We start from the raw sequence: 23,602 nt of genomic DNA on the forward strand, positions 1-23,602 counted from the left end.
TAAGAGTTCTGATGTTCCTGGTATTCTCCCCAAGGTCCTAACCAGCTCCTTCCATGCCTTACGCATGGATTGCAGCAGATGGCAACGTTTGAACTGGGCCGGGATTTGTCCCTGTTCTAAGTGCAATAATGTGATAACATCATATGGAGCAAAATATTCCTGTTCCATTTTCAATGGTGTAAAGACATTTGAGTGGCCTACCCAGTCTCCTATATGTCTGAGGAGACAAGCTTGGTTGTATAAGGCGAGATCTGGCATTTCCAATCCCCCTCTATTCCATCTACCTTTCATCACTGTGGCCTTTATTTAGGGTTTCTTTCTCGCCCAACAGAACCTGCTAAAGGCCCTGTTGATGTTCATTAATTCTTTACGTGTCAGTCGAAGGGGGAGCGTCTGCAGGAGATACAACCACTTTGGGAATATCACCATGCGTATTAAATTTATCCTGCCAGTTAATGATAACGGGAGGCCCTCCCAGCTATCCAGTCGACGTCTTGTCCCTTCTAACAGGGTATGCACGTTTAAGTCATGCAGTTTTTCTAACTCCATGATCAATTGAATCCCCAAGTATTTAAAAGATCCTTCTGCCCAGCTTAAAGGGAAACCCTGACCCCATAGGGCCTTCACTTCCTCTGAGGAGGCCAGTGCTTCTGACTTGGTCAAATTCAGGTTTAGGCCTGCATTGTCTCCATATTCTTTCAAGATCTCCATCAGAGCCGGGAACGATGACTTAGGTTTTGTTAGCATTACTAGGAGATCATCTGCAAAGGCTGCTATTTTGAATTCGGCCTGGCCTATACGCATACCCTGTATCGTCGGACTAGTCTCGATGTCTCTGATCAACGGGTCAAGCAATAAGACAAATAGCAATGGGGATAACGGGCATCCTTGTCGGGTTCCTCTATATATCTGAAACTCCTCCGATTCCAGCCCGTTGACCCATATCTTCACTTTAGGTCTATGATAGAGGGCCTGAATCCCTGACATAAAGCGGCCATCAAACCCATATTTATTTAATGCGGCGAACAGGAATGCCCAGTGCACTTTGTCGAACGCCTTTTCGGCGTCAAAACTTATTAGGAGGGATGGTGTATCTGTATGCTTCCTCCTTGCTAGAGCCCCTATGATTTTCCGTAGGTTCTTAGCTATTGCCCTGCCTTCCACAAATCCAGTTTGGGCTTCATGTATTAGTTTCGACAGGACCTGTTTCATGCGATTGGCCAGGATTTTTGCTAGCAATTTAACTTCCACATTCAATAGGGAAATTGGACGGTATGACTCCACACATTGTGGGTCCCTACCAGGTTTGGGCAGCACCACTATATGTGCTAAAGATAGGCCTTCCGGGGGTTGTTCCTTGTCAACTATGTTGTTGAAATATTTAATGTCGGAGCAATGTGTTCCCCTAGAATCTTATAAAATTCTATATGGAGCCCATCAGAACCAGGTGCTTTAAGCAATTGTCCTTGTTTTATACCCAGTATTACTTTGGCCTCCGTGATTGGTTTGTTCAATTTATCTTTGTCCCGTTGGTCTAAATTGTCTAAGTATAGTGACTCTGATAGCCCCCTGTCCTCCGGCGTCGTATATAGGTTACCATAGAATTTGGCAAAAGCCTCACATATCTTTTCCGCTGTACGTTCCATTTTCCCTTGTTCCCCTCTCACTTGTAGGACCTGTCTCTTGCTCCCTCTCGGGTTGGCTAATCTTGCTAATAGGCGTCCTGCTTTATTCCCGAATCTGTGTAAGTGAAATTTATAATATGCTTGAGACTTCGAAGCCCGCTGGTGCAACAATGTGTTTAATGTGACTTGGGTTTCCAAAAGAGTAGCTCGATGTGATTCTGCATGTGTCTGGCCATAGGCCTGCCGAGCCTTACATATCAATTTACTTAGTCTTAAGATTTCCCTATTTCTAGCAGACCTAAGGTGGTGATGGTAACTAATTATTTTGCCTCGCAGCACGGCTTTCGCTGCATCCCAAAATAAAATTGGGGTCTCTATGTGTTGCCGGTTCATTGCTGCATAATTTTCCCAACACTCCTTTAACTTGGCCTTAAATTTCTCGTCACCGGTCAGTTCTAGCGGAAACTGCCATGAGCCCCCTTTGTGTCTCCGTTCCTCCCAATCCCAGTCCATACACCCACGCATGATCTGAGATCGTATAAGGCCCTATATGCGTATCCTTTACCTTTCCTAGCATGTTTTCAGTAATTAGTATATAATCTATTCTGGCTTGGGATGTGTGGGCTCTCGCGTGGTGGGTATAATCTCTTTCTGTGGGATGTAGCACCCTCCACACATCTATTAAGTGCAGCGTCTGTCCTAATCTTTTCAAGCCTTTATTAGACACCGCCGAATCACTTCTTTTGCCCTGGGTGCTGTCTATCGAGGCATCCCATATCGTATTGAAGTCCCCCCCTACCAGCACATGTTCCCCTCGATATGAAAGTAAATGTTGTAGTATTTGGTTGTAAAAGTGCTTGTCAAATTGGTTAGGGGCGTAGATGTTGCCTATTAACAGCTTCTGTCCCGAAATCTCCAATTCCACGAGAACATAACGGCCTCTTGTGTCCGTCACCATGGGGCGTACCGCTGTTGTCAGCCCTTTACAAATTAATACCGCTACCCCTCCTTTTTTCCCTTGTGCTCCCGCTGAGACGCATTCCTCCACCCACCATGTCCTGAGTTTTGCATGTTCCTCCTGGCTAAGGTGTGTTTCTTGCAACAATGCAATATCTATATTATTTCTCTGTAAATGTTGCAAGATTTTTGTTCTCTTTACGGGTGAGTGTATACCCCCCACGTTCCAGGTAACGAGCCTAACCATAATCTATAGGGCCTGCTATGCTCTGTGATGTATCTCTCGTTTCATGTTGTCTTTTCAGGGAGGCACCCCAGCCTATGCCCCCCCAATCCCACCATCGACATTTGTCCCGTCTTTGTCTCAGTAATCTTCCCCTCCCCCTAACACATTGGTTGGCTTTGTTCCCTTTTATCCCTCCCCCCCAAATTATAAGGGGCCCTTTTACCAAACGGCAGTCAAAGGTGGCCTGCGGTGGCCTTGGTGCATGGGTTTGCTGTTACTGCCACTGGTAAAAAAGCCTTTTTTTTTTTTTTTTAAAGGGCCAGTTAATGGCCATGTGGTAATTAAAAAATTGCTATGCAGTCATTTACTGCCGAAGCCCTTACCGCCTCCTGTTTAAGAGGCGGTGAGGGCTCCAGCAGTAACCCGGTGGTAATCGGGCAGCAAGAAAATAGAAAAGCTATTTTCTTGCGCCAGAAATGCTGCACGGGAGACCCGAACTACCGCCAGGCTCCTGGGTAAGCTCAGCAGTAGGGCCGATTCGTCGCCTGCCAAGTCGGCGGTAGCCCTACCCCCCTTTAGTAAAAGGGCCCATTGATTTTTTAAATTAATATTCAACACAATATCACAAGAAAATCAATCCAGACTCATACAGTGTTTTCCATCAGGTAAATGAAGCTAGAAAACAGGAAACCTTAGAAAAGGGTATTGAAAATATTATCGATGTAAGCTCCAAATATGAGAGTGAGAGAAAATAAAAAAGGTAAGGAGAAATCTCTCCACAACATACCTGGTTTCTATTTTAGCTTCTTATATCAGTTTTTAATTTGTTTTAATTTATTTATTTATTGGGATTTATTAACTGCCTTTATGAAGAGATTTACCCAAGGCGGTGAACAGCAGGTACAGTTTAACATAAAACTTACAATTTTGTTAACAGCATAACAATAGTAAAATAACCAAGAATAAATATAAATACAATAAATGAGGTAAACTTGAAAACTGTAAATTGAAACCTAATAGAACTACTGTGAAACAGTATCAAAAATATATACATTTAGCAGCACTGGAATTCAAATACCAGAGATATAATACAATGTTAACATAATACTAATGATACACCTAAGAAGCATGCATTAGAACATTCAACTAACATAGATATGATGCTAAAGATTTTCTACAATGTGGCTTACCATATAGATGAGGGACCAAGAGCAGATATATGATGGGAACAAGATGCGTGGTGCAGAGTCAGTTGGGATAATTTGATGGTTAGCTAAACTCAAAGCAAGTTCTTTGTATATTTAAGCAAGAGATAAGGAACTGGTTTAAGTTACAGTGTGTGTAGCAAGCTAGAATGGCTCAATGGGTGGCGGTAAGGGCTCCCCCCGAAATGCCACACGGCCATTTCTTTACAAAAAGAAAGACGCACATTTTACCCCCTGCGGTAAAAGGGGGCCTCGGCACGCTTCAAAAACATGTGCTCATGCCAGCGCAAGCCCCCTTTTGCCACAGGTTAGTAAAAGGGACCCCAGATGAGGTAATTTGAGCATCGGGACTTAACACCTACCGAAACCAGGTGTAATACCTGGCGCCCAATCGGGGCGAGCATTCCTGGTATTCTAGAACACTGCGTGCATTTTCAGAATGTCAATGCCCCGCCCATGGCCACACCCCCTTTTGGGGTGCACACTATGGGATTTGGATGCCCACTGTTATAGAATAGTGCAAATCCTAAATGCTGCCAATTATCAATAATTGATTGTTAGCACCCAATTATTGCGATTGACTCATTAACTAATTAAATTGCACGCATCTCTGGATCACGCGCAAATTTTGGTGTCCATTATAGAGTTCCAGGGGCTAGAGTATCAGTATCTGGGTATGGCACAACACCGATTGGATAATCAGACATAAAAAGCCTGCGGAGGCCAGTGCTTAGAAAAACACTGACCATTGAGGGCTGAATATTACTCCCATAGTTTTAAAAGGTATGGGGCCAATACTCAAGTGGGACCCATCCTATTGGAATGTTTCCTACCTGGATAAGTCGAACTTACTGGGTCCATACCCAGATTTCAGCATCATTATTTGGATAATGCCACTGAAAATCCGGATTGCCCACCTTAGGCATTATCCAGGTAGTACTGAACTGGTCCAGGGGCAGAGCTGCCATTTACCCAGTTAATGGCGATATTTAGTCTGCTAACTGGGAAACTTTATCCAGTTTCTTATTTGGTACAAGTCGTTGGTGAGGCCCCACCTGGAGTATTGTGTTCAGTTTTGGAGGCCATATCTGGCTAAGGATGTAAAAAGAATTGAAGCGGTGCAAAGAAAAGCTACGAGAATTGTATAGAATTTGCGTTACAAGATGTATGAGGAGAGACTTGCTGACCTGAACATGTATACCCTGAAGGAAAGGAGAAACAGGGGTGATATGATACAGACGTTCAAATATTTGAAAGGTATTAATCCGCAAACGAACCTTTTCCAGAGATGGGAAGGCGGTAGAACTAGAGGACATGAAATGAGATTGAAGGTGGGCAGACTCAAGAAAAATGTCAGGAAGTATTTTTTCACAGAGAGAGTGGTGGATGCTTGGAATGCCCTCCCGCGGGAGGTGGTGGAGAGGAAAATGGTAACGGAAATCAAACATGCATGGGATAAACATAAAGGAATCCTGTTCAGAAGGAATGGATCCTCAGAAGCTTAGTCGAGATTGGGTGGCGGAACCGGTGGTGGGAGGTGGGGCTGGTGGTTGGGAGGCGAGGATAGTGCTGGGCAGACTTCTACAGTCTATGCCCTGAAAATGACAGATACAAATCAAGGTCAGATATACACAAAAAGTAGCACATATGAGTTTATCTTGTTGGCCAGACTGGATGGACCGTGCAGGTCTTTTTCTGCCGTCATCTACTATGTTACTATGTTATTGGTCTGAATATCACCAGTACTCAGATAAATAGCGGTGGCTAATTTATACTGGGATATTCAGTGCAGGCTGGTATCCAGATACTAGTGCTTAAAATTCAGGTACAAAACTCTGGTAACCAGCATTTAAAAAATTGCTAACTGCCATGGGCCAAATATTGAGGAATAACTATTTAAATCACTAAAATTTAAACACAGTTAACCATTAAATGATAAATACAGGAAGTGCCGTCTTGGGGTTGGGGGGTGGGGGGGGGGAGGCAGAGGGGACCCAAAGAGTCCAAGTGCCTGAGTGTTGCCAACTCCACTAGCCAATAGCAGCCCAACCTGCACCAATGTGGGGAGCCGTACAGCACACTGGAAAAGAGGAACCCCAAAATCAGCTGTGGATCAACTTAAACCTGGTCCTGGCTCACCCCAAATGTGCTGGAAAATGTCTTAGGGGGCAAGTCTATAACTTGGCGTGTCATGTTAGGTGTCTCGAGGCTACATGCTACTCACTAGTTCTATAATGCCATCTTGGCACCTACATTTAGGTGAACTCAATTATGCCAGGTCTATGACTGTTGTAAATTAAGGGCTAGATTTAATAAATGACGCCTAAAAAAAATCAGTGCCAAAATTACCCTGCTTAACCGTTATTCTATAAGCTGCACCTAGAGTTTGGCTTAGTTTACAGAATAACACTAAGTGTTATGGTTGCGTGTAAATTGTTCCACTGCAAAATGTCCATGACCACCCCCTTTCCAGGCCCCCTTTTTAGGCGGCATGTAAACTTTAGGCACAGATCCCGTGCCTAACTTTAGTACATAAGTATTGCCACACTGGGACAGACCAAAGGTCCATCAAGCCCGGCATCCTGTTTCCAACAGTGGCCAATCCAGGTCACAAATACCTGGCAAGATCCCAGAAAACTCCCTACATTTTATGCTGCTTATCCCAGAAACAAGCAGTGGATTTTCCCCAAGTCAATTTAATAATGGTCGATGGACTTTTCCTTTAGGAAGCTGTTCAGACCCTTTTTAAACCCCGCTAAGCTAACCGCCTTTACCACATTTTCTGGAAATGAATTCCAGAGTTTAATTACACGTTCAGTGAAGAAAAATTCTCTGATTCATACTAAATTTACTACTTTGTAGCTTCATCGCATGCCCCCTAGTCCTAGTATTTTTGGAAAGAGTAGACAAAACGATTCACATCTACCCGTTCCACTCCACTCAATTTATAGACCTCTATCATATCTCCCCTCAGCTGTCTCTTCTCCAAGCTGAAAAGCCCTAGACGCTTCAGCCTTTCCTCACATGGAAGTTGTCCCATCCCCTTTATCATTTTTGACGCTCTTCTCTGTACCTTTTCTAATTCCAATATATCTTTTTTGAGATATGGCGACCAGAATTGAACACAATATTCAAGGTGTGGTCGCACCATGTACCGATACAAAGGCATTATAACGTCCTCACTTTTGTTTTCCATTCCTTTCCTAATAATACCTAACATTCTATTTGCTTTCTTAGCCGCTGCAGCACATTGAGCAGAGGATTTCAACGTATCATCAACAACGACGCTGACATCCCAATAATTGCCTTTTAAAAAGTTAACTATTGGCACTAATTGACTTGTTATTCAATTAAATTGCAAGCACAAATCGAGGGCACACCTAAATTTGTGTGCGGAATTTTTGGTGACCTTTACAGAATCAGGGGGTAAGTGTGCCATGCAGGAGCCCGCCCATGCTCCATCCATGTGCCCACCTCTATCGCAGTTACGCCTTGCTCCCTCACACCATAGCGCATAGTGCACTTGTCCATGTAAGTACCAATTAAGGCTGAGACCAAAGGGAGCAGTATGGCAGCTTAAAAGGCTCAAGTATATTGAGAATCAATCAAAATAGAAAGGTGGTTTCAGGCACATACATCTAGTCTTCAAAACTAATTGTAAAAAACAGCCCAGCATGTTTCTGCATCCACAGCACCTGCATCAGAACGAATGTTATATTAATACTACTACTAATCATTTCTATAGCACTACTAGATGGACACAACGCTGTACACATTATATGCAGGTACTTCCTCTGTCCCTAGAGGGCTCACAATCTAAGTTTTTGTACCTGGGACAATGAAGGGTTAAGCGACTTGCCCAAGGTCACAAGGAACTGCAGTGGGAATCGAACCCAGGTTGCCAGGCTCAAAGCCTGCTGCACTAACCACTGAAGTAGAAGAACTATAAAAACAAAGAAAAACAACATAAAAAGTGAATATTTATTTATTTACTGCCTATATCTAAGCAGAAATATATATAAAAAAAAACATACATATTTGTAAAACATTAAAAATCCACAATACAAAAACATACTTCATATAAAACAGCAAAAAAACAAAAAACAGGGAACCAGCAACCTACAAGGCCTGATATATGCACCTGGAACCAACTTTTTATTTTAACTGACTCTCAATAAAACTTTATTTGAGCCTTTTAATACTGCTCCCTTTGGCCTCTGCATTCACTTCGCAATTGGTTAGCGCCTCTCTTTTTTCCAGTACCAATTAAGGCATCACACATACAATGTGTACATAACTGCATGTGCCCAGTTATAGAATTGTCCTTCACTTTTTTAGCCACATTAATATGTCAAATCCTAGCAGCAGCAGTACTGATTACAAAGGCTGGCGGCAGGGCCGCCGAGAGGGGGGGACAGGGGGGACAAAAGTCCTGGGGCCCGGGCCTCCAGGGGGGCCCGACGCCGCCTGGCCTGCCCTCTGTCACTCCCAGAACTAACCTTAAGCCTCCTTTCACTTCGCAGCAAGCAGCAGCAGGTCAGGCCACTCCTTCCTTCCATGTCCCGCCCTCGCCTGTAACATCCGCAAGGGCGGGGCACGGAAGGAAGGAGGAGAGGTCTGCCCTGCCGCTGCTTGCTGTGAAGTGAAAGGAGGCTTAAGGTTAGTTCCGAGGGCCCGGCGACCTCGGGTGTGGGGGGGGGGGGGGGGCCCAGGGGCAGCCTTGTCCTGGGCCCGGCTCCGACTCTCGGCGGCCCTGGCTGACGGCCCTGCATATCAGTTACTGTCCAACCTGAGGAAGACAGTCTTGCCTCCAGCCTCAACTTTCTGCAAAACTCTATTCCCACTTTAATAACAGTAAGTCAGATATTGGTTGTGCCACTTCATTGCTGGCCACATAGGGCTTGAATCATCAGAGGACATTTTCCCACAAGGAAATCCCCTTGAGAGCTGGGGACCGTGGCACACAGAATGTCTTGTTATTACAGTCGGCACAGACAAAGGAGGTCTCTCTTTCACCCTGGCAGAAGATCTATAAAAAGTTTACTGCAGGGCTGAGACAACACCCAAGACTGCAGTGACTGCAAAGTTGAAATTTCACTGTTGGTTTTTGATGTTATAAGCTGAATTCAGTAATGAAATGGCTGGGTCCGGAGTTTGTCCTTCTCTCCGTCTCTGTCGCAATAGGTGGATGAGATGAGTACATCGTAGTGAGCGAGTCAGTGGAACAGAGGAATGGAGAATGGGTTGGAGAGGGAGATGGAAGATAACTATTCCGCCCTCTTTCCTTCATTCCTTTAACCCCCCCCCCCCCCCTAGCTCTCAGGACTGGATTTAAGATTATGTCATCCAGAGGGAAGAGGACTGGTGGGGGAGGAGGGCTCCCCAGAGATGATAATGTGGGTCCCAAGCTGCAGTTTTGGGGCTCCTTCAGACTTTGGCATCCTAGACACATGTCTGTGTTGTCTATGGTTAAATCCAGCCTTGCTGGCTCTGAGAAACAGAACAAGGTTTGCAGGAACATTTCCTACCTGAACTGTGTAGACAAAGCACCTGGCTGCCAGCCACACAATGAAATCTTATGTGTGAGGCAAGCGGGAGCTGTGACTGCAGGGCCTGGAATCTCAACATAGCAAATTCCTGCCACCTCTGAGTCAGGTGCTGCCTGCTCAGTGCTGGCCAATTAAAAAGTGATAGTTCATGCTTGCACTGGCACCTTGATCTGCTGTGCCTCTTTTAGGGATTATAATCCTGTCTTCTGGGGTATTTTTTGCCCTAATAAATTATATTTATTGAATATTTATATGCTCGTTGGAATTAAAACGAGTATGATTTTCTTGTTGGCCACACCCTCTTGTTATTTAAAAATATCCTACCCAGAGGCCACTGTTTAGAATGTTCTCAATTATTAGTACTTTCCAAGAATGTCCATGAGGTTCTTTGAAGGATCAACGCTACACTGCCTCCTCTGGTCTAGTCTTACAGTGCTGGCAGAGGAAGAAAAGTGCCTCTTGTAGTGCAGTGGCTTTATGGAAAATAAATCTCTACCCCCCCCCCCCCCTCAGTGCAGTGCCAGTATAGGAAGGACAGGCTAGCACCTCCCACACTGCAGTGCCTCCCCTAGCACTGCCCTGCAGACAGTGTCAATATAGGAAGAATAATACCCTCCACAGCAGAACACCTCCCCTAGCAGTACTGGAAGGACAGAACTGCCTTGCAGAGTCAATATAGAGAAAGGACAGCACTTCCAAGAGCTCAGTGCCTCCCCCAGCACTGCTGTGCAGTGTCAATATAGGAAAGATAATACCCTCCACGGCATAGCACCTCCCCTAGCAGAATTGGAAGAACAGCACTGTCCTGCAGTGTCAGTGTAGAGAAAGGACAGCACCTCCCAGAGCTCAGAGCCTCCCCTAGCACTGCCCTGCAGTGTCAATATAGGAAGGATAATACCCTGCACTGCACAACACCTCCCCTAGCAGTACTGGAAGGACAGCACTGCCCTGCAGTGTCACTGTACAGAAAGGACAGCACCTCCAAGAGCTCAGTGCCTCCCCCAGCACTGCTGTGCAGTGTCAGCATTGGAAGGACAGCAACTTCCACAACACAGTGCCCTGAGATGTCAGTAAAGGAAAGCCAGCCCCTCGTGCAGTGTTGTGCTTCCCCTAGCACTGTTCTGCAACGGGAGACTAGGAAGAACAGCAGCTCCCCTAGCACTGGATTTGCAGCAGCTGAATCCAATCCCCCGTGTTATCAAGCAGCTGTAAAACAGGCAGGAGGAGCTAGTCCAGAAGATAATAATTCTCTTTGACAGATTTTACACTGGCGCATCATCAATTCAGCAATAAGGAAAAAGATAATTAAAGGGAGAAACTCTTTGCACTTAATTACATTCTTACTTGTACATGTTGTGCAAGTTTAGACTCAGCAGAGCTTCTTCTGCTTAAAATGAGAATAGGGAAAAGGAAGATTATGAAGGGAAAGGGGTGGGTGGACAATGGCCATGAGGGTAAATCAAGACTAGAGAACTGGAGAGAGCCATCCAAAGACTGAAAAAGGAATGGAACGTGGTGGGATTTCATTTATTTATACATTTGTTACAAAACCTAAAGTGAAGGAGATTAGAGTGCCATGGGAAAAAAGTGGAAGAGCGAGGGCAGTAAGCAAGGAGGTAGACAGTGGACTAAAGCACACTCAGAGTCAGTGATATGCTCAGAGCAGTGGACAGGGAAGCCAGGTTCAAATCCTGCCTCTCTAATGCTCCTTGTGATCATGGGCAAGTCACCCTCCACTGAATCAGGTACAAACTTGGAAGTCCTCCTAGGCATGGAAATATCTACTGTGCCTGCTTCTAACTCAACTCGAGCTTGCATTTGGAAAGGTGGGCAATCAGCTCTAAAATCCAAGACCTCTTAAGTGTTTGCTCACTCTGTTTCTAATTTTTGCACTAAGAGCAATAACCCTACCAGCGGGTGAGAAGTTGGGGTGTCATGACCTGGGCTGAGGGATACTAAAATAACAATTCTAGCACTGGTCTATTTTTTGCAATTTGATTCAGATTTGGCACAATTCAGCCTCTAGACTGTGTTTCCAAAACATCTGCCATTCTGGATCATGAGTCTATTAAAAATAAAAGAGGGGGCTCTTGCTGGAAAATAGCAAGATTGGGGGTCCCTATCCCTTTGGATTGCGATTGCTATGACCTAAGAAGTGATTACCTCTATGACAAAAAAAAAAAACCCTGCAAGAGGTTTGGGATGGGGGTGGGGAGGGAACTCACAGCAGTCTTAATTTCTTTCCCCTCCATACTGGTCTTTATTCCTGTGCCTCATGGCGTTCTTCAACGCCATGAGGCGTTGGTCGTAGGGATGTGCACTAAAGTTCTGGTTTAGAAAAAAGTCCAAAAATGGCCAAAAAAAGATCAAATAAAAAAAATAGCAAAATTATCCAAAACCAAGCCAAAAATGATTTCCATGCACACCCCATACCTGGTAGTCATTGCTGATTCATGTGCTGTGGTCAATGTGGTGTTCCTTGTCACCAGTCAACCAGTTAGAAGGGGAAGAGAAGACAGTCTGAAAGCAGCTGATAATGGAAAGCCTGTATCACTAGCTCACTGTGGCTCATTGTTTTCCTTCCTAGTCTTGTGGGTTGTTTAGTTTCCAGTGTTTTCAGAACAGTAGATGGGTCATCAGTCAGTGGACTAAAAGCTTCCCTAAACTCCATCAACAATTCCTTCCTCCCCCAGCTTTTGCCCTCTCCCAGGCTCTCTCCTTGTAACTCTCCAACAGAACTGCTGGCAGCGCCAGTGAGCCATCCAAAGATTTTTTTTTTGTTACATTTGTACCCCGCGCTTTCCCACTCATGGCAGGCTCAATGCGGCTTACATGGGGCAATGGAGGGTTAAGTGACTTGCCCAGAGTCACAAGGAGCTGCCTGTGCCTGAAGTGGGAATTGAACTCAGTTCCTCAGGACCAAAGTCCACCACCCTAACCACTAGGCCACTCCTCCACTGTTGCTACTATTGGAGATTCTACATGGAATGTTGCTATTCCACTAGCAACATTCCATGTAGAAGTCGGCCTTTGCAGATCACCAATGTGGCCGCGCAGGCTTCTGCTTCTGTGAGTCTGATGTCCTGCACGTATGTGCAGGACATCAGACTCACAGAAGCAGAAGCCTGTGCAGCCTTCTACATGGAACGTTGCTAGTGGAATAGCAACATTCCATGTAGAATCTCCAATAGTATCTATTTTATTACATTTGTACCCCGCACTTTCCCACTCATGGCAGGCTCAATGCAGCTTACGTGGGGCAATGGAGGGTTAAGTGACTTGCCCAGAGTCACAAGGAGCTGCCTGTGCCTGAAGTGGGAATTGAACTCAGTTCCTCAGGACCAAAGTCCACCACCCTAACCACTAGGCCACTCCTCCGCTCTTCACCACTGCAGCAATAACGTGCTTGTCCAGTGGCATAGCCAGGAATTTTTAACGGGTGTGTTTCCTTCGCCCCTCCCCCCCAAGGTACCTTAGTCATCTCTGCTGCAGTCTTTGGGCTACCGCTCTAAACCATCCTGCACAGGAAGTTGCGTCAGAAAGGGCGGGACAGTTCAGAGAGGAAGTCCCGGTGCAGGCCGCAAGCAGCCTATGAGTGCTACTGCTGCTGCCCCAGCGAAGACTGGAGCAGAGATGATTTTAAGGCACGGGTGGGGGGCTGGGTCTGATAGGGGGTGTGTACACCACACACCTAAAATAAATACGCCACTGTTTGTGTTGCTCACCAGGGCACCCAACGACGCAATTCAAAGTTGGCATGTGCAAAAAGTGTCAAAATCAAAATGTTCCCCCACCCACCCATCCCACAGGTGTACAGGGATAAAATACTGTACATTTACGTAGTTGCATAGTAAATCACAACAGAGAAAGATGAGGATGGTCCATAAAGTCTCCCCAACAAGATGTCTCCCCAACCAGGGTACATATATATTTATTTATTTATTAGGATTTATTTACCGCCTTTTTGAAGGAATTAATTCAAGGCGGTGTACAATAAGAATAGATCAAGCATGAGCAATAGGCAGTTACAGCAGTAAAAATATTCAAACAACAATACAGAGTATGGCATAGTATACTACTAGTATAAGGGAAAGAGAGGGGGGGACATTAAACAACAACTTTGGCAGCGGGAACAACGATTGATTTACCAATTTAAAACAACCATGCCCAAGGGATTGAATAAGAATGTAGAATGGAAGGCGTTCTACTAACTGCCCCTTTAAATAAAAGGAATAAGGCGATTGGACGAGATTCCTGAGGGCGTCATTGAAAAAACCGCGGCCATCTTGTACGCCGTAACGTCGGATTTGAAAGTAGGAAATTAGAGTATCAGAGTAAAAAAGTTCCTGAAGCAGCGATGGATATCGCGAAACAAGACGTGCTTGTCGGAAAATAAAGTTGAAATATAAAGCAAAGAGAAAGGAAGGAACGGAGTGATGCAGTGATCCGTATATACATATACCAGAGAAAGTATTACCGTATACCTCATGAGCTCATGAACAGGAGACAAGGCTGGAATTACAGGAGTACGTTTACCAGCCGGCTGGAGAAGAATAAAGAACTCAGTTAAGTGCACTATACATGGGACTGAGGGGAGAATTTTGATAGGTATAAGTAATATAAAATGAGGGTATTGGGATATGGATCACGTTTATAAGCAGTGTAGTTAGGATACTTTGATGAAAGATGTAATAGTATGTGTTGATTCAAGTCAGCCAATGCAAACCAAGCAGTTTTTTTGGCAGGGTACACAGTATATTAATTGAATATTAAGACCTATGATAAGAAACAACCCACAGAATCCCTGGTATCCTTTGTATAAAGGTTCTGTTTCACCAGTTGGTGATAGACCAGGGGTGGAGGTGTTGAGGTCAGTTTGATAAATAAATGATAGCATTGGAGGTCCTGGTCAATACATACGATAATCCTTGGGAGTAAGTTATTATAGAATATAGTATACTACTTACAATGTCAACACAATATGTGACAGGTAAAAGAATAGGAGTTAGAAAGTAAGGTGACTGATTTAAAGAAAGTTGCACATGAGATCAGAGAGGTGGTTAAATATTATCTCAGCTAGGGTAGGAGTGGATAAACATGTCCTGCTGCAGTATGTGCAGCCCGAGTCAATCCTTGTGTGTGTGAGTGAGACTAACAAGTTAGTTACTTCTTCCGTTAAAGGCCTGGTTGAAGAGCCAAGCTTTCACCTGCTTCCTGAAGTAGAGATAGCTTTGTGTTAAGCAGAGCCTTTCAGGCAGTGCATTCCCCAGTGAGGGGGCTACTCGGGAGAAGGCTCGCTTGCAGGTATCATATTGTGTAATGTCTTTTGGAGAGGGTGGGGTTAGTGAAAGTCCTTGAGAGGACCTTAGTGTCCTTGGCAGGGGCGTAGCCAGACACCCAATTTTGGGTGGGCCTTGGCCCAAGAATGGGTGGGCAGAAGAACTCCGCCCTGTCCCACAAGTGATTTGGTCTCTCCCTCTCGCCTGCATGCCATATGGTCTCTCATACATCTCCCCTCCCCCGCATACCTTTTAAATAGCAGATTTTTACCGGCAGCAAGCAGCAACTAATACACACTGCTCATCCTGTGGGAATACATCAGAGAGAAGGCTGTGGGGCTGATGCAAGCGGTATGTATCAGGCGCTTGTCACTGCAGGCGAAGATCTGCTTTTTACAAGGTTTGTAGGAGGAGGGACAGTTGTTTGGGAGTTTTCGGCTGGTGGGGCTTGGGGATCCCTGCCAGTCACATCATAGGTGTGCTGCTACTGGGTGGACCTGAGCCCAAAGTGGGTGGGCCTGGGCCCACCCAGGCCCACCCTTGGCTACGCCACTGGTCCTTGGCGGTATGTGGAGGATCATCCTAGTCTTCAGGTACTCGGGACATTTCCTTTCAGGGCCTTGAAGATCAGACATAGAGTTTGAAATTCAGCCCTCTATTGTACAGGTAGCCAATGAAGTTTTTGCAAAAATGGTGTGATGTGGTCATGTCACTTACAACCTTCTATGAGTCTTGCTGCTGTATTCTGAATCAACTGGAGCTGGTGCAGGCCCTTTTTAGTCAGACCATTGTATAGTGTCTTGATATTATCATGGCACGCACACAACTGGGATAAGATTTACCTTCTCAATGTAAGGAGAGAGGCAGCGTAGCTGTCGCAAATAGTAGAAGCAGCTCTTGAAAGTTGCTTACCGTATTTTTCGGACTATAAGACGCACCGGACCATAAGATGCACCTAGGTTTTAGAGGAGGGAAATAGGAAAATTTTTTTTTCCTTTTTCCCTCCTCTAAAACCTAGGTGCTCCGGTGCGTCTTGTCCAAATCCCTCCCTCCGAGTTCGGGATCGCCCTCCCCCCGGCCCTGTCACCACTTCTCCCTACTCACGTCACGCGATCTTCCCTGGTGGTCTAGTGATGTCGGGGCAGGAAAGAGCCCCCTCTTTCCTGCCCAGCACGCTGCTCTCCATCCTCCTGTATGCAGCCTGACGGTCTCGGTGAGATTCAAAATGGCCGCCGAGACTTCAATTCTCAGCGGCCATTTTGAATCTCGCCGAGACCGTCAGGCTGCATACAGGAGGATGGAGAGCAACGCGCTGGGCAGGAAAGAGGGGGCTCTTTCCTGCCCCGTCACTAGACCACCAGGGAAGATCGCGTGACGTGAGTAGGGAGAAGTGGTGACAGGGCCGGGGGGAGGGCGATCCCAAACTCGAAGGGCGGGCGGCCAGCCAGCCAGCCAGCCAAATCTACCTTCGGACTATAAGACGCACCCCCCATTTTCCTCCCAAATTTTGGGGGAAAAAAGTGCGTCTTATAGTCCGAAAAATACGGTATATTTGGAGAATCAGAGTAAGTGTTGAATCTAACTGTATTCCAAGGTTCACATTGTCCCGTAAGTGCTGGAAGGACGAGGATGTCTCTTGCTAGGCTTGCAGAGGTCCTCATGGACCTGGAAGAAGAGGCATGTGTGTATGCATCGATCTAGTCAGAAGAACAAAGTGGATGTGGGATAGGGTACGGGGGTAGTAACTGGTAGGGGGCAAACTGTAGCCCACCATTGAATTTTATGTGCCTGCAAAGACCATGGCAAGTATACACAGAAAGCATCATTAACCAGCGTTTTGGCAATTTTAAATACTGCATTTCATAAACATTTGGAATAGCCACTGCAGCAGCTTGGTCCCATCATTTTTAGTTCAATTTTTTCTTATTTAGCACAGACAGGGCTGGTCTTTCTTAGGCAGGGGAGACAGGGCTGGTCTTAGGCAGGGGAGACAGGGCTGGTCTTAGGCAGGGGAGACAGGGCCTTGCACACCTTGGTGGTCTAGTGGCTTCTTCAGGGCAGGAAAGAAACCCACTCTTTTCTGTCTGCTGCCCTGGCTCTACCTGCTGACACTGCTTGACGTCTTGGCAGCCATTTTAAAGAATGTGGCGGCAGCGAGCAGGAAAGAGTGGGCTTCTTTTTTGCACGGAAGAGGCCAGTAGACCACCAGGGTGCATTAAGGGGGGGTGGGCAGTGCACATAAATAAAAAATAAACATTGTCAAAAGGGGGAAGGGCTAGTTGCACACCATGGGTTAGAGGTTGGTAGGAGTGGCTTAGAAGTGGGGGAGGGAGAATGTAGGTGTTGAGTGACAGGGGAAGGGAAGGTGACAGGAATATGGAAAAAATAAAACTGGGACCATCTACAAAAGCATCACTTAAGGGGCAGAAATGGCCATGTACACACACATTCTGTAAACACGTGTGACTTCAAACACAGAGGAAATACCTTTCACGACAACTTCTGGAATAAGAGGAGCCGCTTAGGGAAACATCTGTCAGTGGAAAATCCTATGGAAGGTAGATGATAGCATTGAAAGACCTGGTGCTTATAATGTCCCTGTCCTATTGAGCTTATAGTCACAGCTTGAATACAGGGAGGTTAAGTGACTTGCTGAAAGGTAGCAGTGATCAGCTGCAGAGCTCCGAGTCTGTATCTCTCTTCATCCCCACCCCACCCTCCCTCACCATTCACCCCATGCTATGGGAACTTTCCTTCTAAATCTCAACAAGCATCAAAGATATTGCGAAGATGGATCCTGTTATAAGAACACTTGACTTCCGGGAAAACTCCAGACACAGACATGGTTATTTCTTTTCCTTAAAGAAATGAAAAGAAGTCTCAAAAGAGCAGAGCTGGTCAGCCTGGTACCTATTGGGCTAGGAACTGGCAAAACTGGGTTCAAATCCTGCTTTGACACTGATCTTGGGCAAGTCACTTCATTTCCCATTGCCTCAGGTAGCTCTAGATTATAACCCCCCCCCCCACCCCCCCAGGAAAGGGACTCACCTCACCCCTTTACAGTTCATTGTACAGCTCCATGGTTTGGGTTGGTCAATTTTATTTCTTTCTTTAGCAACTTTTACTTAGATATGGTCCACGCTTTTTTCAGCTGTAGCTCAAGGCGAGTTACATTCAGGGAGTAGGTATAGAAATGCCAAAATAATAAACATCCTGCAGACACGGCATATTCTGGCTGCAGACTGTCCTTTGACCAACTCCTACCCTTGCTGAGATAACATGTAATCATCTCTCTGACCTCATGTGCAACTTTCTTTAAATTAGTCACCTTATTTTCTAGCCACGTTAAGAATGCCTATATCATATTACTATCATGATTTCCATGCAACTCAAAACACTTCTGTAACACTAAATGTCAATTCTCCTATCATTTCCACTACCCATGATATATTGTAAGCCACATTGAGCCTGCAAAGAGGTGGGATAATGTGGGATACAAATGCAATAAATAAATAATAATAATAACTCCTCTTACTCTCTTACCTATCTGTATGTTCCATCTTTGCTTACACTCTAATCTACACTGTCTATTAAAATGTTCTGTTATGTATTGTGTTGACATTGTAAGTAGTATATTATGCCATACTTTGTATTGTTATTTGAATATTTTTACTGCTGTAATTGTCTGTTGCTTATGTTTGATTTATTCATACTTGAGTGAATTCTTTCAAAAAGGCGGTAAATAAATCCAAATAAATAACTAAATAAACATTCCCGTAGGACTAGGAAGGATCTTAACAACTGCCGTAAAATTTAACGTCAGAAGGAACTTCAACAAGACACCTTTAGAAGCAACGTGCACGGAATAAGTAATCGTGCATTACCTTCGCACACGCAAAAGGAAAAACGCTTTGTACAGAAATGGAAGACGATTGCGTTAACCAGATCTCCAGGAAAAGAATCCGCACAAAAAAAAGACCCCTGGAATCGATCGGAGAAACTGAGCAGCGTTCATTGCCTGCTAACTGGCCCCTGCCCCACACTTCGTAACTTACCCCAGACTGCAGCAGGGGACAGGAACAGGGTGAGGACGAAGCCAGTCAGGTGAAAGAAGAGCTGTGTTCTCCCCATCTCGCTGTGCTCCAGAAGCCCAGGTTGGGTCAGTCTGTCCGAGGGAGCCCAGAGGTGTCTGGATTGTCCTGCTCAGTCCTTAAGGAAATGAATCACTAACGCTGACAACACGACCCAGGAGGGACTGTGCTTGTGCTCAAATCGACCCCTCTCGGGCTCCCTCCCTGCAGGAAGTGACTCCGCCAGGTTTGAATCACCGGTGGGACGTGCCCTCCACCCGGCTAGGGCAACAACCCTCTCCACCTCTCCAGCCAGAAAGGAAACCCTCCCTCCGGATGGGCAGGGCTGGTCCCAGGCTACCTCCAGGGAAAGAGAGCCTAAAGCTTCACTTTGTCGGCTTCCAGATCAAAAGTTTTCCTCCTAGAGCCTCTTCTGCTAGTTCTAAAACTAATAAGAATATTATCAAACATTCTTTAGTTTGTAAATCTCTCTTGGCTTTAAGTAGATGTGAAGGCTTTAATGCAAAAACATCTTCAGGAAATCCACTGTAGGATTCAGCAACTGTCAGAGCTCCAGTGCTGTCCCTGAGCTTTTAATCTCTTAAAATAATCAGGAAAGATTCATTTTATGACTCTTTAGAGAGGACTCCTCCTTCTCTGTTTTAACCCCTCACTTACTTCTTATTTGTCCTGTTTGTCTGGCCTAATTAGATTGTAAACTCTGTCCAGCAGGGACTGTCTCTTCATGTTCAAGTGTACAGCGCTGCGTACGTCTTTGTAGCGCTATAGAAATGATAAGTAGTAGTACTGCAGTAAGACTCATTATTTTTAAAACATCTAGGGGTCCTTTTACTAAGCCTTGGTAAAACATGGCCTGCGGTAGTCAGTGGCGTACCAAGGGGGGGCGGTGCGGGTGGTCCGCCCTGGGTGCACGCTGCAGGGGGGTGCCGCGCGCCTGTCGGCTCTTCGTTTTCATGCTCCCTCTGCCCCGGAACGGGTTACTTCCTGTTCCGGGGCAGAGGGAGCATGGAAACGAAGAGCTGACAGGCGTGTGGCGTGCACCCAGGGGGGGTTCCTTCGCGTGGGGGGTTTGCACTGCACCCGGGGGTTATTTCGCCGGGGGGTCGCACTGTTCTGGGGGGGGGCGCTGCACCCAGGGGGCGGGGCACATCGGCGATCCGGCCCGGGTGTCAGCGCCCCTAGGAACGCCACTGGCGGTAGTGCAAGCGCGTCTTTGGGTGCTGGGCCATTTTTTACCACATCTACGAAAAGGGCCTTTTTTTAAGGGGCCGGAAAATGGACGTGCTCTAAAAAATGAAACCAGTGTGTGCCTATTTTCAGCCTGAGACCTCACCGCCACCCATAGACCTAGCACTAAAGTCTGATGTGCTACCCTCACGGAAAGCATGCAACGTGCACCAACTGCGGTTTACCGCCGGGTACGCGGCCCGTGGTAGAAAATAGAAACACCAGGATTCAGCATGTACCACATTCAGAATTACCGCCCGGCTCATGCGCTAGCCTGCTGGTAGTACTGATTTTGTGAGCGCTGTTACGCAGCTTAGTAAAAGGGCCCCTAAACTATGCTTGAGGTCCTTTGATGTCTGATTCTATTTTTAATTCGGCTCATGCCTTTCAGTAGTAGCTGAAGACAAATTTTGTTTAGGTACTATAGGTATTTCCCTGTCCCTAGAGGATTTGCAATCTAAGGGGTCGATATTTTTAACCAGCCAGGAGAGGCTATTGGCAGGTTAAATCGTTTGTGTGGGGTTAGCCAGTGGCGTTTCTAGCTGGCTGAGACCCAGGGCAGATCGCCGATGCACCCCCCCCCCCCCGGGTGCAGCATGAACCCCCCCCCTGGCGAAATTACACCCCTCCCGGGTGCAGCGCGACCTCCCCCGGGTGCATTTTTACCTGCTGGGGGGGGGGGGATGCCGCGTGCCTGTTGGCTCCGAGTCCGCTCGTTCCCTGGCTGCTGCTCCCTCTGCCCCGGAACAGGAAGTAACCTGGAAGTAATAGGAAGCAGCAGGGAGGGAACGAGTGGACTTGGAGCCAACAGGCACGCGGCACCCCCCCCCCCCCAGCGGCGTGCACCCGGGGCGGACCGCCCCCACCTTGGTACACCACTGGAGTTAGCTGTCGATTTTCAGCAGCAATTAACCTGGTTAGGACACTGAGTACTAGTCGCTAAAGCGTAGCCAGCTATTTTATGGGCAGTCGGGGGCAGAGTTGGCACTTATACGCTTAACTGGACATAAAACAGTCCTATCTTTATCCAGTTTCACTTAGGTGGTTAAGTACTGTATTGCTGGCCGCATACTCAGTACTCAATGCCATTGCATGGAAATGGCCCGGCATTGTATATCTGGGTATAATACCAGTGGTGGCCAAAAAAACCCCAAAACACTGACTATCATGGCAAGTCTGTCCTCGTACGGTTTGCAACGCAAATCCCATACCATTTTTGTAGGTTTTCTTTGCACCGCTTCAAGTCTTTTTACATCTTTAGCAAGATACGGCCTCCAAAACTGAACACAATACTCCAAGTGGGGCCTCACCAACGACTTGTAGAGGGGCATCAACACCTCTTTTCTTCTGCTGGTTATGCCCCTCTCTACGCAGCCTAGCATCCTTCTGGCCACAGCCGTCGCCTTGTCGCATTGTTTCTTCACCTTCAGATCCTCCGACACCAACACCCCAAGGTCTCTCTCCTGAGTCGAGCTTACTAATCTACTACTACTACTACTATTTAACATTTCTAGAGCGCTACAAAGTGTACGCAGCGCTGTACAAACACAGAAGAAAGACAGTCCCTGCTCAAAGAGCTTACAATCTAATAGACAAAAAGTAAAGCATTTAAATTTAAAATATTTAAGCAGTCAAGCACAAGAGAACAGTCACAGAAGTCCCCTCCTATCCGGTATCTCTCTTTTGGGTTTCCGCACCCCAAGTGCATCACTCTACACTTCTTGGCATTAAGTTTGGTTGCTCAATCAATTGGAATGATTCACAATATGCACAGCTGAGCACTGTATTATTTAATAGAGTTTATCCATCACTAGATAAACTCTGTTAATATGCACTATATAGTGGAATAAGCAAATTAGTATATATCAGTGGCGTAGCTACGTGGGGCCTGAGGGGGCCGGGGCCCCCGCAGATTCACCCCAGGACCCCCCTCCCGGCGAACCCACCCCCGCCGCCGCCTACCTTTACTTTTGCTGGCGGGGGATCCCACTCCCCGCCAGCCGACGTCTTCTCAGTCCTTCCTGCTCTTCAATTTGTTTGCTGACGTCCTGCACGTAATTGTACGTGCAGGACGTCAGACTCAGAGACTGTTCTCTGAGTCTGACGTCCTGCACGTACAACGTGCAGGACATCAGCAAACAAATTGAAGAGCGGGAAGCGACTAAGAAGAAGACGTCGGCTGGCGGGGAGTGGGATCCCCCGCCAGCAAAAGTAAAGGTATGCTGCAGCGGCGGCGGGGTCGCGGTGGGAGGGGGGCGGCAATTTCGGCGGTGGGGGGGCGGCGCCGGGGGGAGGGCTAAAATGTGCCCCCTCCCCCCGGGCTCTGGACCCCTCACCCACGGAAGGCTGGCTACGCCCCTGGTATATATAGTATGATTTAAAAGCATATTCAAAAAAAATAAAAATAAAATATTGTTAACGGTTTTTATTTGAGAAAATCTGTGTATTAAATTTTAACTGCCAGACCCTGGACCATTCTTTTAGCGTTCAGAGATCCCTTCTCATTGTTTCTACTCCCTCCAGGGTATCCACTCTATTGGCTATTTTCATGTCATCTGCAAAAAGGCACACCTTTCCATCTAACCCTTCAGCAATATCTCCCACAAATATATTAAACAGATTAGGCCCCAGCACTGACCCTTGAGGAACTCCACTGCTCACCTTCCTTTCCTCTGAGCGGATTCCATTTACCACCACCCTCTGCCACCTGTTGGTCAACCAGTTTCTTATCCAGTTCACTACTTTCACAAGTCTTCAGTGGGGGACAATATCAAAGGCTTTGCTGAAGTCCAAGTAGATTACATCTAGTGCACATCCCTCATCCAGTTCTTTGGTCACCCAGTCAAAAAAGTCAATAAAATTTGTTTGGCAGGATTTTCCTTTGGCAAAGCCATGTTGCCTCAGGTCCTGTAACCCGTCGGCTTCTAGAAAGTTAACTATCCTTTCTTTCAGCAGCGACTCCATTATTTTTCCTACCACCGACGTGAGACTTACTGGTCTGTAGTTTCCCACTTCTTCCCTGTCTCCACTTTTGTGAAGAGGGACCACATCCGCTCATCTCCAATCTCATGGAACCTCTCCCGTCTCTAAAGATCTATTAAATAAATCTTTAAGAGGTCCCACCAGGACCTCTCTGAGCTCCTTCAGTATCCTGGGATGTATCCCATCCGGCCCCATAGCTTTGTCCACCTTCAGATTCTCCAGCTGTTTATAAACTCTTTCTTCCGTAAATGGTGCAGTATCCACTCCATTCCCAGACATTCCCTCGGCAGTTACCCGCGGTCCTTCTCCAGGATTTTCCTCCGTGAACACCGAAGAGAAATAATTGTTTAGCATGTTCGCTTTATCTTCATCACTCTCCACATAGCCATTCTTATTACCTTTCAGTCTCGCAATTCCATTCCTATCTCTTCTCCTTTCTCCAATATATCTGAAAAAAGCCT

At 46.3% G+C, this 23,602-nt stretch overlaps 1 protein-coding gene across 2 annotated transcripts in view; it reads right to left on the bottom strand.

Moving 5' to 3' along the window:
- Positions 1-19,452, bottom strand: part of ITGB3 (integrin subunit beta 3) — an 83,835-nt gene extending 64,383 nt beyond the window's left edge. Inside the window, exon 1 of one of the 2 annotated variants that reach the window (XM_030220962.1) lies at positions 18,897-19,452. In XM_030220962.1, coding sequence (XP_030076822.1) covers positions 18,897-18,972 — 76 coding nt within the window. In that variant the 5' untranslated portion in view covers positions 18,973-19,452. Of the gene's footprint in view, positions 1-9,076; positions 9,083-18,896 lie in introns of those variants that run through there. The other variant, XM_030220963.1, reaches the window with a different exon arrangement.
- Between the last annotated feature and the right edge of the window lie 4,150 nt (positions 19,453-23,602).

The sequence above is a fragment of the Microcaecilia unicolor genome, chromosome 12 (assembly GCF_901765095.1).
Source record: "Microcaecilia unicolor chromosome 12, aMicUni1.1, whole genome shotgun sequence".
In the NCBI taxonomy this organism is placed as follows: Eukaryota; Metazoa; Chordata; class Amphibia; order Gymnophiona; family Siphonopidae; genus Microcaecilia; species Microcaecilia unicolor.